Source organism: Taudactylus pleione, unplaced genomic scaffold (genome assembly GCF_031769625.1).
Source record: "Taudactylus pleione unplaced genomic scaffold, aTauple2 ptg000093l, whole genome shotgun sequence".
Taxonomy (NCBI): domain Eukaryota; kingdom Metazoa; phylum Chordata; class Amphibia; order Anura; family Myobatrachidae; genus Taudactylus; species Taudactylus pleione.
The window spans coordinates 37,630,631-37,650,037 of record NW_028284495.1 but is presented as its reverse complement, the minus strand read 5'-3'; the positions used below and the strand labels follow the sequence as shown (position 1 = coordinate 37,650,037).

Here is a 19,407-nt window from a genome sequence, read left to right as displayed (position 1 = left end):
GTCCGAGTCTGCTCACCCAATTGGATGTGGTGCTGGAGGATCATAATGCATGGTGTAGGGGTGGGTTGCTCAAAATGCGTGGTGGGAGCTCAAAATGCATGACAGGGTAGGGCTCATAACACATGACTATGCTAATGTGTGGCGGATGGGTGGGAGGGAGCTCAATGCGTGGTGCAGGGGTGGGAGGGAGCTCATAATGAATGGCGGAGGGGTGGGAGGGAGCTCATAATGCATGGCGCAGGGGTGGGAGGGTGGCAGCTTATAATGCATGGCGGGGGGCAGGGCACAATGTGCGACGGAGTGGTGGGAGCTAATGCATGGCAAGGGTTGCTCATAACGTATGGTGAGGGGGTAGGAGGGTGGCTGCTCATAATGTGTGGCAGAGGCTGGTGTCACATAATGTGTGGCGGTGGTGAGAGTCCATAATGCGTGGTTGCAGGGTGGGAGCTTATAATGTAGAGTGAGGGGTGGGAGGGGCTCATATTGAGTGGTAGAGCGGGGGCTCCTAATGTGTGGCCACAGGTAGGAGGTCATACTGTGTGGCAAGAAGTGGTGCTTCATAATGAGTGTCAAGGGATAGCGGCACATTATTTGTGACATGTAGGGGCTCATAATTTATGGCAAAGGGTGGGCTTATAATACCTTGGAAGGGGTGAGAGGTCATTCGCTATGGCAAGGAGTGAGAGGTCATAATGTGTGGCCAGGAGTGGGGGGCTGGGGGCTTAATGCATGGCAAAGAGTGGGAAATCATAATTCTTATGCTTGGAGAGAGGCAGGAGGATGGGGGCTCATAATGCTTGGAGAAGGACAGGAGGGGTGGGAGCTCATATTGTGTGGCAGGGGTGGGAGGCTTTGTGCTCATAATGTATGGCCAGGGGGTGATAGCTCATAATGTATGGTGGGGGTAGGAGGTCACACTGTGTGGCAAGAAGTGGGGGTTCATATTGAGTGACAAGACTGGATGCTTATAATACGCGGTGAGGGGGTGATGGCTCATAATTTTCTTGTGCAGAGTGGAAAGTCATAGCGAGGGATAGGAGGGTGGAGAGTTCCTATTGCACCACAACGTTGGGAGAGTGAGGACTCAATTAGTGGAGAGAGAAGGAAAGTAGGGGATCATAATGTGTGTCCAAGCGTGGTGATGTCCCATTTTGTGGCAAATGGTAGGCATAAGGGAGGTCATATGTGGCGAATGCTGGGAAAATAAAAATAGGTGGCAAGGAGTGAGAGGGCGAGGGAATCATAATTTGCGGCATGGGGTCAGAGGGTGGTGAGATAATAATGTGTGTCAAAGTGTGGAGGTAATAGTATTTGACAAGTGGTAGGGATATCACATTTAGATTTTTTCTGACTTGCATGCCAATTAGTTCCAATGTGAGGTTTAGTAAATCGCAATGTGTGAGGCGGTAGAGATATGTAATCCAGGACCAGTAGATAATTTAGGAACTTCTGAAATCGTGACCAAAATTGACCATCTTCAAGAAAAGAAACAGCTACAAATCAATGTATAACGCTATGTACAGTGCTTTATTTGCCAGGTTTTGTCCTGTAATCTTTATTATCAATACAGTTACATTTTACAGTAGTGTTTTATCAGCTGAGCCGAATTGCCGAGATAACATCCTCCGATAATATTGTATAGCGTTTTTTAGGGAAAATAGCTGCAGAATGTTTTTTCTTTGCTGTAACTTTTATGGTGTCAAATAAATTGCTATTGTGACATTACCCTAACGTATGCTACAAGCCTAATAATTCATAAGGTCCATACACACACAACGATTTTTTGAACGATTATCAATAACAATATGGTTTATCGTTCACTTTCTGAGTTAAAACGATGAACGGTTATCATTCATGCGCATTCACGTTTGTAGTTTGTAGTTCAGTCAGACGGACCAACTGAACGATTTTCATTAAGGGAATATGCAAAAATCGTTTGTAGTTCAAAAAAATCGGTCATTACACTTTAAAAAATCTGACAGATAATCTGACAGAAAATCGTTCATAAAATCGTTGGTAACAAAATCATTGTGTGTGTATGCAGCTTTAGAATTGTTATTTGAACAATTCTTACTCAGGTGTAATATGTGCAGCACTGACAAAATGGCTGACTGACATAGAAGGGAACTGCGGTGGAGTAATTTGGAAGAATAAATGTGGCATCAAAAATATGTTCACATTTTCTTTTTACAGGCGGTTTAAACTTACAGTAAGTCTTGGGGAGGTACTTAACCTTTAACTGGGTAAGCGGATAAAAATCACAAGTACGTAGGTGGGGTGCTCACAACACCCTACTCAAAAAAAGAAAAAATGTGATTCTTTTGAAAATAGATCAACTGTACATAATCTATAGATTCACTAGATCTTTACCAACAAGAATAAAAGTTAGGATAATCAATTTTGTGAGATAAAGTTTATTCTAAAGTCTAAAAAATAACATTTTTGAAATTATAAGGCACTCAAAATAACTAGTTCTTGTTCATATGACATCTTATTGTAAAGGGAGCTGTAAAACAAAAATATCAACACATTAAACCGAATTATGATAATCAGAGTATTGCAATACCAAAAAAGGATAACATTACTATGTACCTGGGGTGTTCACAGCACCCTGCTCCAAATTTCACTTCAGAGAGAAAAAAAAAGAACAGCACCTGGAATGGCTTTGGGTACAATGACAAAAACTATAACCTTTAATTGAAAAATAGACAGTAACATAGCAGTGTTGTCAACCACATTTCAGAATTATCTACAATTTAAAACCGTGGGGTGCTGGGAGCACTCCGCATACCCAGTTATTAACCATTTAATTTGTTTTTAATGGGTTTCTACACAAAAAGGCAAAAGTCAACTTCTTCTGACAGAATGCTTCTCTGCCAGGAGAGTTTTACAGATTAGTTTTAGGTTTTCTCTTACGGTCAGTAACAGTTATATAATAACCCTTTCAGACATACTGAGATTCCCGGGAATTTGGCATGCCTCGGCCAAATTCACGGGATCTCGTGTATGTCTGAAAGGTACCTACCCGGGAACACGTTCCCGGGTAGCCGACCCTGCAATTGACCAGGAAAATTCCCAGGAGTTAAGTCCTGGGAAATTACCCTGCTCATATCTGAATGGTGCTACCCGGGAATTTACTCCCGGGCTGCACCAAGCAGCTTTTACATTGAGTGGGCAGAGCAGAGTGTCCTATAGGTAAAAGTTGTAGTGTGAAAGAGTGGGTCTCGACCAAATAACCAGGATTTTGCTCCGGAGAAATTCCTCGGGTCTGAGCAGGAAATTTCCCAGGTTATATGTCTGAAAGGGGTATGAGTGACGACTCCAATTAATGTTACTTGGCCACCAGACATGACTAATGTTGGCCACACATCTACGGCTCGATTAAAAACCACAGATCAGCTAACATCGATGATTGGCAATCCGTCTATGGATCGGGGAAAAACAGCATGTTAAAAATCCCCAACTCACCAATCCCGATAATTTAGTGATCAAGAATGGTGAATCGAGGATTTCCAACATGTTGGATCTCCACGATTTCCCAACCCCAGCAGAGCAGGCAATCAGGGCAATATATTGTTGATGTTAGGCCCCATTAGTGTTGATGCTCACCAATGTGGTTCTCCCAAACATAGAACAGTCTCTGCAACCACCACAAAGCTGTCTTGGGACTGTTGGGTAGTTAGGTTGCTGGGTTCAGCACAGGACAGCCAGGGGTTGGATGATGTTAGAATTTATCTGTAGGTCACGTGAATACAGCAGGTAGGCAGGGATGTAGCGTGGGCAGTGTAGGTTGAGCTTGTGCTCCAGACGCCATGAACGCTATCTGGAGTATACATTTATGCTACCAAGTTGTTAATAGACTACTGGGGAAAGAAACTAGCTCTAGTAATTCCAGATCATGTGACTGCAAATCCAGGAAAATTGAATAAGTATAAAGTGCAATGTTAAGTCTAATCTGGTATTCAGGTGAAGCAGGATGGTGTGCTGGAGGGGGCATGTTCTTGTGCAGGGGGAGCTTGGTGCTGCGCAGGAAGGGGCTTGTTGCTGTGCAATATGGGGTATGTTGTTGTGCAGGAGAGAATGATGGTGTGTAGAATCAGGCATGTTCTTGTGCAGGAGTAGCATGGTGGTGTGCTTGTTGTTGTGCAGGGGAGAATGGTGGTGTTCAGGAGTCGGCATGTTCTTGTGTAGCGGGAACATTGCGCTGCGCAGGAAGGCACATTTTGGTGTGTAATTGGGGAATGTTGCTGTGCAGGTTATATTTGGTGTGCAGGCGGGGCATGTTATTAAGCACGAGGGCACATTTTAGGGTGCAGGAGGGGAATGTGTTGAAAAATGTTTCAGAAAAGCTGGTACCAATAAGGGACACTACTATCAACCCCACCAAAATGGAGATCGGGCAGACTCCATAGCTCCACGCTATACCTCTGGGTATAGGTCTTGCAGGAAAGAGCAGAATCTGGTGCAATGGCAGAATATATTGCTCATAAATAACTATTAGGAAGCAGTTACACAAAACACTAACTCCAAAATGCAAAAACTGATTTTTTGCAGTTTATATAATTTATCACAGATTTGCAGGAGATATTTTAGCCGGTTTTCCTATTACACTCCCCCACACACACATAACTAGGTTGAGTCAGTTATCTAAAATGTGAATTACATTGGACCTTGTGCTTACGTTTAATACTGTAGTCCGTGGTAGTGGTCTTGGAGCAGTAGTTCCTCTGCAGCCACTTATGAAGCCCGTATTGCTCCAAATTATCAGGAGACACCAGGTGCACGGCTCTGTGATGACTGGTTGGGGATAGCTGCTGCTGCTCTGTTTAGGGGATGAGGACAGTGAACTGGAAGTGAAGCATTGACACAATGGTCCCTGCTCCCCACCTGATGAGCACTTTTTTGAACAGTAATGCCAGTGGTAATTGTGACGCTATAACATACATAAAATATATATATATATATATATATATATATATATATATATATATGTATATATACCAATGTCAGCGTCACTCTGATAAATAAAGCTGAAGTGCACCCCAGCTAATTACATAGACCTTTACCTATACCAGGGGTTCTCAAGCTTTTTTTTTCTGGGACCTCAGTCTAACAATAAAAATTATTACAGGACCTCAGCAAGTTACTGCAGAACGGCCGCCATACATGTGTGGTCAGCAGACCATGTATGCACAGTAGCATTGAGGGAGCACAAAATAGAAGTGAAGTGATCGCTAATGGGATCACTTAATTTCTGGCACATCGCAGTGTCTAGGTCCTTTCAAAGCACTGTTCCTGCAAGGAAAGGCAGGAAGTGACTGGGAAGACAGTAGGTGACTGGGAAGGCAAAGGGTGATGTAGGAGGCAGTAACAGGGAGAAGCAGTGGGTGAAAGGAGAAAGAGGGTGACAGGGAGGAAGTAGAGGATGACAGGGAGAGGGTGACGTAGGAGGCAGTGGGTGACCGGGTAGACAGTGAATGACTAGGTAGGCAGTCGGAGGCAAAGGGTGACATAGATGGCAGAGGGTGACAGGTACATTCAGAGGGTGGCACTGGGTGACAGAGAGGCTGTAGGGACTTTCTCTGCTACAGAACCCGATATTTTTGGACCATAGTAATAACTATATGAGACTGTCTGATACTTTTTGTGACACCAGCCAACAGACTCCATTATCATAAGAGGCTATAATAGGAATAGGTGTGCTTCACATTATATTCTGAATGTCCCAGATGCTTAATATTAATTGATCATATACAAATGTTTTTAACAGTAGTCTACTATATGTTTACTGATTATATCTATCTCAATTGATGTAAAATGGCTCAGATGACTGCATATTTATTTTTATTCATTTATATTAAATAATTCTTTATTTTTTAGAGTCCATCGGGATACCATGGGGTAATGTGGTTGGAGAGATCCAAAAAGTTAAAACTTTCAGGTCTCAGGATGCCTCGGGTCCTCCCCCATATATACCCAGTCCCCAGCCACAGACCTTCAGTTGTTCGTTTGGTGCGGCAGGATTCAGAAGCACCTTTGTAACAGGGCACTGCTCAGGCAGTACTAAGCTTTTGCTTTATTTTATATTCTGTTTATGAGTTGGCAGTACTGAGCTTCTGAATTAAGACGCATGTACTGTGACTCAGTCTACCTCCGCCGGGGTGCAACACCAGTAACAGAGCTGGTGATTTCGGCGGGTCACAGCTGAGCTTGCTAGCAGTGAGGCTGGGACCCGGACTGCAACCGGAAGCACAGAGAGGTCAGGTAAGGAAATTCCTCGCTTATGGGGAATTGCGCACGGCAGTCCTTGCTTCCGGCGCCAGAGACTCACTGGAAGCCACTGCAGTCAGGGCCTGGAGCATCCGCGTTCTCACTAGACCGCCGAGGCCTTATCGTCTGAAGCCGGGCATCGGTGTCAGCCGCTTCTGCTGCCATGAGGCCAGCGTACCCCCGGCAGCTCCTCCCCAAACCCATCTAAGGTTTTCACGCATCTGGGTCGCTCTGCCTACCTGCCTCGTGTATATAAGATGCTCACAGTCCACTATCGGTGCGCTGCTGTAGCTGTTGGTCTCAGGAGGGTTTGGGTCAGTCTTCCTGTATACCTCTCCCCCCTTGGATCAGGTATATAGTGCTCTATATCCTACCATTCCTCGTGTTTGGGTAGTTGATTCAGAGTTTTTTGCAACTATATTACATATGCATAGTATGTTTTGCTAGCTGCTGTATTGATACTGTCTTTTATTTCCGACTGTCAATTATAACTATCACTGTTTTTTTCTCCATCCCTTTGGGTTGGGGGTGTTTTCTGGGTACTTCACATTTACTAGTAGTTGTGAAGGCTGTCACATAGTATTGCATTTGTTGCTTTTAATTTTGAATATGTCAAAAGGTAAACAGGAGGGGGAGGCCCCTGTGCTGGTTTCATGTAAATCCTGTATAGCTAGTTTGTCCCCTCAGGATATTATAAAGGATGCTTTGTGTGTTGTCCGTTATAAAGAACAACCTCACCAGTCCAGTTTACCTGTCTCTGAACAAGAGCCATCTTGGGTGTCCTCCTGGTCTCAGCTAATTAAGTAATTTTTGGATTGTATGTCTACTCCCATTCTGCCTCCTTGTAGGTGGTGTCCATAGCAGGCCATGTTTGCACCTCCTACACATCCTTCCTGGAGGGATGTTTATGGCCATTCTAGTCAGAGTATGGCACAGTCGACTGTTGAAAGCAGATCAGTAATTACTAAGGCGCCTAAACGAAAGTCATCTTTTTATCAGTCTGCTCAGCATATGGATTCAGACGCATCATCAGAGGAATCACATTATGCGCATGGTTCTTTTCCAGGGTTTAGCTCAGGAGAGAAGGAACAACCGTCCACGGTGGATATTCCTTCTTTGGTGAGGGAGATTAAATCAATCCTAGATATTCAGGATGATGAACCAGCCCCTAATAAAAAGGCTCCAGTGTTTAAACACTGAAACGTGGCCAAAATGGAGTTTCCTAAATCCGAGCAGCTCACTGAGCTTATGGAAGAGGCATAGAGTAACCCAGATAAACGGTTCTATGAGAGTAATAGATTAACATTGTTGTATCCTTCCCCAGCTTCTGAACGTTCTAAGTGGGAGGTACCTCCTACTAAGGATGCTCATGTGACGCACTTAGTCAGAAATGCTACATTGCTTATTCTGTCAGCATCTTCTCTTAAGGATTCTACAGATAAGACATGTTTCAATTTTCCTAAGGTAATATTTTCAACATCAGGAGCTGCTACTCGTCCAGCTATGGAGGCAGACTTCTTCTATTTGCAGGTTACTGGCATCAAACAACAGATGCCTGGGTCTGAGAAGTGATCTCTCACTTTCCAGAGGCATCCTGCCCAGAAGTTTTTATTCACAGATCCTCCATCAGGTGTAGTTAAGGCCTTGGCCCTTCACGCTCTGCTGCAGGCAGGGGTAATAATCCCGGTTTCTGCGTTGCAACAAGGAAGGGGTTATTATTCTAATCTATTTTTGGTTCAGAAACCGAATGGGTCTCATCACCCTCTTCTAAATCTAAAAACCCTCAACAGGTTTATCCATGTACCCAAGTTCCGTATGGAAACTCTCCGGTCAATTATTTTGGCAATGGAGCCTGGGGATTTTATGGTTTCCCTGGACTTTCAGGATGCGCATCTGCATGTTCCTGTTACGCCATCCCACCAACAATTTCTACGGTTTGCTGTCCAACAACATTACCAAATTCAGGCACTGCCCTTTGGCCTATCAACGACCCCCAGGTATTTACCTAGATGATGGCAGTCATGACTGCCTCTCTCAGGCATCAGGGAATCAGAATACTACCATATCTGGATGATCTTCTGATATTGGCACAAACTCCAGTTGTTTTACAACACCGTCTTCAACTGACCATAGCCTGCCTACAAAAGCACAGCTGGATCATCAATTGGAAATAATCCTCTCTTTCTCCAACACAGCAGATGGTACATCTGGGAGCACTTCTGGATTCTCAGGTACAAAGATTGTGGCCCTATCATTGAGAATATGCAAGCGTAGGGTATCCATGCTCTAAGTGATGCTCGTCCTGGGATCAATTGTATCCACTTTCGACATGGTGGAGTATGCGGAGTTTCATTCCAGTCCTAAAGTCCAAGGGGATCCTTCTCACTCCAGAAGTTAGTCTCTCCCTCCTGTGGTGGCTGAAAAAGGACAATCTGGACAAAGGGCGTCCATTCTAGATTCCAAATTAGGTGCTTCTCACCACGGATGCCAGTCTTCGCGGATTGGGGGCAGTGACCGGTCATCACACCTTTCAGGGAAGATAGAAAAATTAGGAAAGTCATCTGCCAATAAACATTCTGGAGCTGCGGTCCAGATCTAGTCCGACAACGCGACTACAGTGGCCTATCTCAATCGTCAGGAATGCACGCAAAGTCATGCAGCCATGAAGGAAGTGACAAAGGTTCTGATTTTGGCAGAACGTTATCTTCTGGCCGTCTCAGCAATATTCATACTGGGAGTCCTCAAATGGGAAGCAGACTTCCTAGGTAGTCAGGACATACATGCCAGAGAGTGGTCTCTCCACCCGAGTGTTTAAGCTCTTGGCGAACAAATAGGGTCTACCAGACATAGACCATATTGTATCATGTCACAACCACAAGGTCCCCAGGTACGGGTCGAGGTACCAATCAGCAGCATTCGTGGATGCACTGGCAGTAAACTGGGACTTGAAGCTGGTGTATCTTTTTCTTCCAATTTCCCTCCTCCCAAGAGTCCTCAGAAAATTCAAGCAGGAAGACGGGACAGTAATACTAGTGGCTCCGGCCCGGCATTGGTTCACAACATACAGAATCTATCCAATGACAGTCCCTATCCTCTTCCTCAATGGCAGGATCTGTTAATGCAGTGTCCCTGCCGGCACCTGCACTTACCTCGTCTGGCTTTGACGGCGTGGCTCTTGAATCTTCCATCTTTAGAGCCAAAGGTTTCTCCAGCTCTGTGATTCAAATGCTGCTTAGGGCACGAAAGCCTACCTGTGCCCGCATCTATTACAGGGTTTGGCATTCTTTTGGTCAATGGTGTTCCCACAGGAAGTATGATCCTAAGGTGTTTAGGGTTTCCCGGGTACTGGCTTTTCTCCAGGCTGGTTTAGACCTTTGTCTCCGCCTGGCCACTTTGAGAGTGCAGGTTTCTGCATTGTCAGTCTGGTTCCAGAGAAAGATTGGTTCATTACCAGATGTTAGAATTTTTTTTCAGGGAGTTCTGCGAGTTCAGCCTCCTCTTTTCCCACCGGTAGCACCGTGGGACCGGTCTTTGGTTCTTAAGGGGCTACAAGCTCCTCCATTTGAACCTCTGGACTCTGTAGACTTGATATGGTTGAGATAAACCGGGATAGAGCTGTTCTTCGTACAAGGGAGGTTAACCTTCCTAAGGTAGTTAGGCTAGGGGGAGGGTTAGGCACGCCAGGGGGGGAATTAGGTTTAGGCAGTGGGGAAGGGGGGCTTAGGGTTAGGCACTTGGGGGGGAGGATATGGTTAGGCACCCCTAAGGAGGATTAGGGGGGTTGGTTAGGTTAGTTTATACTTACCTTAGGGACGATCTGGATTTCCAGTGCTGTCGGGCTTCCGCTGCCAGGCTCTGCTGTTTTGTTGGGTTCCCGCAGCCGGAAATCGAACTGCAGGTCATGCGGCAGCCGGGATCCCATACCGAATGCGTACTGGGAGACTTGCTAATAAAATTTGTTTCTATAAACATACTTATATGATCGCTGCCATTCATTATCACAGCAGTCACTGGTCCCAGAACCATTTATTCTGGTTGGGTGCTCTGTGACCTGAGGTTGTAGAGGCAGCTGGTTATAGAACCCTCCCGATGCAAGGACCTTAGACCTCTGATGCTGCTTATAGACCTAGTTGTGCCTGCTCCACTTGTACAGACGGCAGGCAAGAAGGTGTCAATATTGCATTGTTTTCTTACAACATGTTGCTTAGTTAATTGGCCACAGCAAAATAAAGCCCTTTAGATTTTTTTAATGCAGTCTGCCTTTGATGTATTGGATATTATTTAACTAGAAAGAAGAGTTTGAATCTCCTGAGTTGTGAGTACCACTGCCCTTAAACTGGGTACACACTAGATGATATGTTGTCTGATCCTGCTGATCAGAGCAACATATCGGGCACATCATGTAGTGTGTACCCATGATATGCGCGCTCCCACGGGACGTCGGACCCAGCATCGTCAAGTGTGTATGCATGTTCCACATGCCGGGTCCCGATGCTGGCGTGGTCGTGCTGGGTACACTTCGTGTAGTGTGTACCCAGCATTACTATTACACAGTGGGACAGATTCCGAGTCGCACATAATGTGGTCCACATTCCTGGAGCTTCCTACAACTAGAAGTCCCATGCAAACTGCAGTTAGAAATCAGAGTTAGACGCATCAAACATAGCCGTGCCGCCCTCAGTTTGTGAGAGCTGCAGTCATCACTAGTATCAGCATTTGCACCAGCCTAAGCCACAGCAAATTTATTCCATGTGAGAATGGGCCCTTCCCAACCAGTAACGCCCATCCAGCTGCAGGTGAGAAGTGACAGATGTATTTGAACTGCACTACGCAGGTAGGTTAGAAGCACAGTACAATTTCCCCCCTTTTCTGGATCTCAGATTGACTGTGTGTTTGCACAGCACACTGCAATGTATGTTACTTTTCTCACATTACTTTCCTTTTATCCATTTTTCTGTGTCTCTGGAAGACTTGGCACCTCCCATAGTCTAAAAAAAACCTGGTTACACACAGTCCCTCTAAAGCTGGATACACACTAGAGCGAGGTGTATCCAGACAATATGGTGGTCAATGGGTCCACATACCGTATCCGCGGTACACATCAGAACGATGTAATTAAGGATGGAGCGATCCCTCATTTCATACTTGATTACTTTGAATGGTGACGCATGCGCTATGTGCCCCTGTCAATATCGTTGCTGCTATCTACAAGATAGCGCACCGATATGCTTGGAAGTGTAAGAACGGTCAGTGGTAATGACTGCAGCCATCGATTTCAACAGCTGCAGCTGTCTTTGCACTATCACCACAGAAGGGACAGCGCTGTCCCTGGCTGCACATTATATCTCGCGCATGCCCAGTGGAGCCGGCCGGGAGGGAAGACAGCGCAGTAGCACTAGGCCGATGCTGTGGGCTTTGGTGGGGATCGCTGCAGATGAGATTTTCTTACATCTCGTCGGTACTGCTTCCTGCTCCGCCTCGGTAAAGGGGCGAAGCAGGAAGCGTTATAGCGGCACGATGTGTGCCGCTATAATACATCTCCCCTTCAGAACATTAGGATGAGTGTGCAGCATGCAACGTATGCGCAATTTGCTAAAAATGTCTTAATCCGTCCATATTCATAATTGTGCCCAACTCAATCAGGCCAATTGTTTGCAATTTGCCCATTTTAATATTTATCATGACTGACTGGGGGGAAAAAACAAGTGTGAAATTGTCCTTTGTATATAAAACAGTATAACCCAACAGTATAACACATTGTCCCAGAATTACCATAATTCATATATTACAAAATGACAAACAATAAATGTGTCTGTAAATCAAATAAATTTACTTACAACAAAATTGTTCATATGCTTTCTGAACATGACCAATAAAATTTATTAAACAATATATTTACATAGATATATACAAACTTTATGTAAATATTAAAATAGACCATTTACAATTTTAGAATTTTCATTCAAAGACTTTGTTTTCTTAAAAAATAGGCTCATTTGAGTCAGATGTCTAACAAGTATTTATTTTTTTGAGATTTAAACACAAAAATACTCTGCTTAAGATAAAGGTTATCAGCAGCAGGCTAACATGGAGTTTGCTTTCTGTTTAAGTGTTAAATAGTAACGTATCTATTGTAGTAGAACTGGTGGACTGAGTGATGCATGCATTACCTTTTATCCATAAACCTTTATAAGGCTACGGACATGCCTTACTGAAACACTGACAAGTACAACACATTACAGAACAAAACCAAAAGACAACAACTTTGGTCCATCAAAACGGCAGACATAAGTTTACACATAAAATATCTATCTTTGTACAGGTTTGATCTTTAATTACAAGACTATATACAAATGCACATATATATATATATATATTTATATATAAAATAAGTTATTTAAAATAAGACAATATTAACATTTGTTTGAATTTCACACACATACTTTCTAAGATGTGATCAATTCAGAGCTTTTCATTGCATTACACTTCTTTATCTCCTGGGTTTAAAATGGAACATTAACCTTTACTTTCAATGTAAAGGAATGTTCCTGCATTGCACTTTTATAGTTCAACCCTTATGGCACTAGGTGGTCGAGCTCTTCAATGGAACTGTAATGCATGTGCAAAAGACAGGTACCAACGTTAGCTTAAAGTGAAATGGGCAATTCTTTATGCAAATGTCATCTAGAGATGCAGCCTTCTCATCTCATGCTGTGTGTGGAACACTCCCCTAAAATCACTGATGGTGAAGCTACATTAGTAATATTTTAATTCTCTTCTTTAATATAGGTGTAGAATAGTTCCTAAGTCTAGCTGTTCCTGAAAGACCTGAAAGCCGAGCGTGCTCGTTTCCTTAACATTCCCCTCTTCCCTAAAGAGACAGTGCATTTGTCATAAAGGCCGTGCCCCACAATAATTGTTAAATCAACTGTCTGCAGCTGAACCTATTGCAGTGCAGTCTATGGAAGTAGCTGCAGAATTTGACAGCGTCATATAGGAGTCAGTTCAAAGTCATCGTTGACCTCCACAAGAGGGACGGAGAATTCTTGTATCTCGTAGATGCTGACGGACTTGTAGGTTGCGGGATCCAGTTCTTGCAGCTTGAGCTGCCACTCTAACCTCTGTACAGCGTTCAGTGCTGCGGCTTCGTGCTGCTGTCTCATGAGTAAACACGTCTGTGAACAAAGTAGAAACAAAGTGACACAACTAACCTTTCCTCAAGATACCGGGCAACATTTGGGATACAAGACAGCATGTAACATGAAAATCTTAGCTAGAGAAAATTTGTATAATAATTAAACGTACAATGGATTGTTCAAGTAAGATTTATCTATAATAACTAAATCATAGTAAACCTTTAGATGCAAGTCAATACTATAGCAATAGGACAGCAAGGATAATACATATTACAACAACTTACCTTTAGCTTATCAAATTTATCATCTACATCATGTAACCAGGACATGAACTGTCGGGCATTAAATCGATCACGTACAGAGGCTTTGCCATCTTCTGTCTACAAAAAGAAAACATATAAGTATACACAAATACACCAATAATAAAAAAAAAAATGAAAACTCACAAATTTACAAAAAACATGTATACATTCATGCAAATTTCATTTTAAAATAATAAAAGCTGTTCTCATCTATACTACATTTTGAGGCATGGCAATGCACAAACACACAGAGATATATATATACACACATATACATACACACATATACATACACACACAGATATATATATATACAGATAGATATATATATCTATCTATCTCTATCTCTTTATCTGTAGCTCTATATCAACAAGGAATGGCGGCACTCAGCATCTTTGATATGCAATAACAAAGTTCAAACTTTGTTATTGCATATCAAAGTTGCTGAGTGCTGCCATTCCTTGTTGCTATACATTGGAGGGAGACCTCCAGGAGGGCACCAGTGCGCAAAACATGCTGAAGTGGACAAGTGCAGGGACTTATGGACTTTGGTGTGTGTATTATATATATTGTCGAAGCTGGATTATTAGCTGAGACAAGATCAGTTTAAAATTGAATCGCAGTGACACCATCTTGCGACTGGCCGCAAGACGCCATTTTGCGAATGGCCGCCTAAGCGCCATTTTAGATAAACTCACACTTTAGTACATGTGGCGATATTACTATTAGCATCATGAGATTGCATCTGTGACCATCGCCATAAGTTACAGCTATTCACCAAAAGCCCATTTCATGACTTTACATAGTTTGAGTGCTCTGGATAAAGTGTATATTATTATAATTCCCCTAAAGGATATATTTCAGAAATGGCTGTACAGTATGTCAAAATTGGATTGCATTAGCTAAACAGAGCAAATGGCCACGTGACAACTAGTCTGAAGACAAGCTTCATGGACATAACGTCTGCTCTCACTCCAGGTGGCCCTGCTTGAATACAGAAAGAGGGTCGTTTGTAGCACCTTACATTAGCAGGCTTCCTACAATAAAATACCTTCAAAGCCAAGAGTGTTATCTGAGGTTTGGGTCTTGTAGCTGTGCTAATTTGCATTTACCAAAGAACTTGGGAGAACAAAGGACTGTACTTTTGAGCCTGGGAAGGGTGGGGGCTGCTGAGAGAGTGGGGCGTGTGGAACTATAAGGCTCAGCATTCCACACTGTTAGGTGTTCACTTAGTTTAAGTGAGATTTAAGTGCACCATTTCTCATACACACATTAATACGCACAATTGCGCTGTTAACTAGTCACATATTAGTGAATGCATAAGATCCTGTATGAAAACGCTGTTTATTAGCTTCATGCACACGCATCTGCCCCAAGTTAACTAGCGTCTTTACATCACACCCCGCATACTTACACATTACATATTCACATAAAAGGTTTAATAAGCTTTAAAGTATAAGATTTAAGTTTGTTCATTTAGCATAAATGCTGTGAAATAAAGATTATTTGGTAACTAAGGTTTTATATAAGGTTTTATACATGATAAGTAAGCCGTGATTGGTATTGTACTGATGCGTACTCTTTCAACAGTATTCCGGTACCATCGGTGTGGAGATCGCATCATGCATTCTCAACTTATGGACCGCAGAAACTTCAAGCAACAAAATGTACATAATATGAACAACTGTTAGGATGTTGCATGAGGCAGGAAACCAGAGACCCACAGTTGTTAGAGGCTGGGTTGTGTCTATTTGAATCAACCTGTTAAATGACTTGTAACATATGCCCTCTCCTTTAGGACCAATGGTATTAGCAACAAACTTCTCTATTGTGTTATTTCTGGGGGGTATAAATATGTGTGCTCTGACCCTGGGTTCCTAGTCTTTGTGCTGAATGCTGATTGACGAGGGGTTTCTTGCTGATGCCTAACATCTGGACCAGAGAGCGCTGCGTATGTATAATTGTACTTGGGTCTGTATAATCTCTTTGCGCTAAGATTATATGAGGATCATAGCGTGTAACTGCTGTACTTTACTTGAATAATACTTTGTGCTTTGGAACCACATGTTCTAGGTCTGGAGTCTTTATTTACTGGATGACTGCGTACGCAAATTAGCATCATCCTTAGAGGTTTATAGGAAGGATATTAGAAGGTATAGGCAGGGGTATATAGAGGTTCAAAGGCAGTATCCTTAGTTGGGGGCTCATAGTGAAGTTACTTACCTACTCACACGGCACATACGGTTATCGATATCTCAGCAAAGGGTGGAGTGGCCACATGCAGGGTTTACCTGCAACCACTTTGTGCTGAAAGATCGCTATACGTTTTCGTGTGAGCCAAGGAAGCTGACTAGAATCCAGGGACAAGAGAGGAAAAAGTTTGTTTTCCTTTGTTGATAGAACCTAACGTTTAAAGGGGTGCCGCAATATTGAGCATGCGGCTGAGTCGCAGTTTTGCGCACAGTAAAGACGCACTTTTGCGTACGCAGCTAAAATGTCATACGGTTGTGTGGTAGTAGCATTATTGTGTATGTGACTGGTCGCACAATAGCGTATACGTACTTCCGGTTGTGGTGCCACATGTTTAAATAAAGCCATTGAGGTTTACATTTTTCAATTGTTATCAATATCTGTGTTAACGTGTATTTTTCTGCGCAGGTACCGTATGACCTTTAAGGGCTAAGTGCTAGTCGCTCGGTAAGCAGTTTACCGTTCTATACACCGTAGCAGGTGTACATGTTGTCTTTGTTGTAGAGAGGTGCGTGGAAGTAGCCGACGTAAACTTCCATAGGTGTGGAAGTTGCCTTACTAAATCTTATCCGGGTGTGGAAGTTGCCTTTTTCAAATCTTATCCAGGTGTGTGGGCGCTGCCCTTTAAATCGTTCACAGGTAAGTGAAAGTATCTTGATTGTCTTTCACTAGTTTAAATCTTTATTGAAAAGCATAGGAGTTGTCTCAGAATGGGGGCCATGCAAACAATAGAGATGTTAGGCAATGATGTGCTGCTAATGGAAGCGCCGTTTGGATTGGCCCGTCGTATTATGCATACTAAGTACGGTACTTATGCGATAAGGTATTGTGATGTATGGTTTAAAATGACGATGAAGAGTGTTAGACCGTTTGCCAGAATTGGTAGTTTTGATAAAAATGTACTAGATAATGTCCGGGATCACATCAGTCTGATGCGCTCCCGAGAGAAAAAGGTAAAATATTATGAATGTTTAAAGTTGTGGCAGCATGAAGGGGATGCGTGGCTTAAAAATGTGCAAGCAACGCAAACTAGCGTTGCGAGCGCATTGCCAGAGAATACATCTACGACGCTAAATTGCAATACGGGCGAGCCGCAAAATGGCGTGCACGTGCAGCAAGGTAGCGTTGTGGAGAGTATTGCCAGCAGTTCAAACTCACCACCCCCACCGTATGTGGATGGAGGTGCAAGTACAGTTACCAAAAATACCCATAAAAATGTAACAAGCAATTTGTACCCTCTCCTAAGCAACCATAAAGAAAATGTTTATGATGTGGATGAAGAGCCTATTGTAATGACTGCCATTTCCCATGCTGTGCAAATGATAGATGCTGCATCACCACAATTACAAGTGGTGCCGCCATCTTCATCGGTAACAGCAAGGGAAGTGCTAACACCCTCTGCACCCGTAGAGGAAGTTGTTAATACCATACGTAGCAGCAGCAGATTAAACCCCCAGCCAGGTAACAAGGTCAAAAGGTAGCAGCGCTGCCGGTCTGCATCCCATTCAGACAATAACCATTCCGAATGGAAATGCAAATGCGAACAGTGTAGTGCCCACGAGGGAAGTAGTAATGCATTGTCCCTGGACAAGAGCAGAACTAAATTCCATCATAAATGATTTCCCAGATCCCAAAAAGGAACTAGCCAAATGTCAAAGATTTTTGAGAAATTTGGGTAGTTCTCATGAACCAACTAATAAAGATTGGCGTGTGGTGTTAAGGGCCTGTCTACCACGCAATACCGACGTGACAAAATTTATCACGGATTGTGTATTGGATGGTGACGTTCCCTTAACAGATAAAGTAAACCAAGGTAACATTTCCCGCATTGTAACTCAATTGGGTATATATTTTCCGGTAGTAGTTAACTGGAACAAAATTTTCACCATTAAGCAAAAGGAGAGTGAATCTGCAGAAGATTATTGCGACTTGGCTCTGCAGGCTATCACCCAGTACACTGGATTAGAAGATATTAAGATAGCACTCACCACAGGGGAATGATAGTCACGGTACTCATGGACGGTCTGAAAGCAAATTTAAAAAGACTCGGGTTCAGACCTCACAACCTGGCTGGAGGGGAGTCACAATAGATACCCTCATAGAATCTGCCATAGAACATGATAAATACATCTCAAAGAAGAGAGAGACCCAGAGCGAAAAACTAATGGCTGTCAGTATACAAGCTCTGGAGGGAATGACTAACATCACAGCCAACAGACACACTCGCATCTGCACACACACTTACACCTGAACAGTTATATGCCCTCACTAAGCCCACGCAACAACAAACACAGCTCTATTCCACAAACCCTATACAACTACAGGTCCCATACTACTCACAAACCTCATATCCCCCACAATACCCTTACCCTCCCTATCCTTACCCATATCCACCACCTTTACCCTCTGCTCAAACCTCACAACAACACGTGTCTTCACCCGATCCACGAACATGTTTTAATTGTAAACAAACAGGACACTTAAGTAGAAACTGTACAGTAAAAAGAGTAGGAACCCCAAAGGGATATGGGATATGCACAGAGTCTAGCAAATGTCCAGCAGGCACCAGCTCCAATTGTGGCCGTAAATGCTTTATTGGAGAATGGTAGCCAACGCTAGGGGTCAGGTCATACCTGTAGTCTACAAATAGTCAGGAAGTACTAGGGAAGAAGCGGTCATGATGGTTGATGTAGCTGGTACTGAATATCCTTTTCTTGTAGACACAGGGGCGACCAGGTCAGTGATAAAATCTCCCATTAATTTACAGGTGACCAACGAGACAGTACCAACAATGGGTGTAACAGGTAAAGTGGAACATTATCCTTTAACAAAGTCCACAGAGGTTATTATTGGGCCATTGCATACCAGGCATTCTTTCCTTCTGGCTGCTGCGACTCCTACTAACCTGCTGGGTAGAGAATTGTTATGTAAGATGGGATGTGTTATATATTGCACCCCTGATGGTGTATTTTTAGATATCCAAAGGATAATGTATCACTCTACAAGTTTAAATGAAAATCCATCTCAGGTAGATTAAATGTTGTCCCAAATTCCAGATTCCCTTTGGACTAAGGATGGACAGGACACTGGATTAATGGTAAACGTAAGCCCTGTAATGGTAAATTTAAAAAGTGGTAGGAAAGCACCAAAAATTCCCCAGTACCCACTAAAACAGGAGGTAGAATTAGGGGTTTTTCCAATAATTGAGCGATTATTGCAACAGGGAATTTTAGTTCATATAGCTAGTGTAGCCAACAGTCCCATCTTCCCGGTGAAGAAGAGTGGTGGGAGGGGTTATAGGCTGGTACAAGACCTTAGAGGCGTTATTAAGGTAGTAAAGAGCCAATTCCCTGTAGTGCCAAATCCAGCTGTCATCCTGATGCAGATCCCACCAAATGCAACCCATTTCACTATCATTGACCTCTGTTCTGCTTTCTTCTCTGCGCCTC

General features: G+C 43.3%; 1 protein-coding gene and 1 long non-coding RNA gene across 3 annotated transcripts in view; one reads left to right on the top strand and one right to left on the bottom strand.

Annotated features, from left to right (window-relative positions):
- The window catches only part of LOC148526954 (uncharacterized), a 227,078-nt gene that overhangs the window by 85,885 nt on the left and 121,786 nt on the right, over positions 1-19,407 (top strand). The gene's annotated exons all lie outside the window — the stretch shown is intronic.
- ANKRD12 (ankyrin repeat domain 12) overlaps positions 12,272-19,407 on the bottom strand; it is a 167,987-nt gene continuing 160,851 nt past the window's right edge. For both annotated transcript variants that reach the window (XM_088469689.1, XM_088469690.1), the window contains 2 exons: positions 13,691-13,786; positions 12,272-13,445 (listed from right to left, as the gene is read on the bottom strand). In XM_088469689.1, the coding sequence (XP_088325815.1) occupies positions 13,260-13,445; positions 13,691-13,786 (282 nt within the window). In that variant the 3' untranslated portion in view covers positions 12,272-13,259. The remainder of the gene's footprint in view (positions 13,446-13,690; positions 13,787-19,407) is intronic.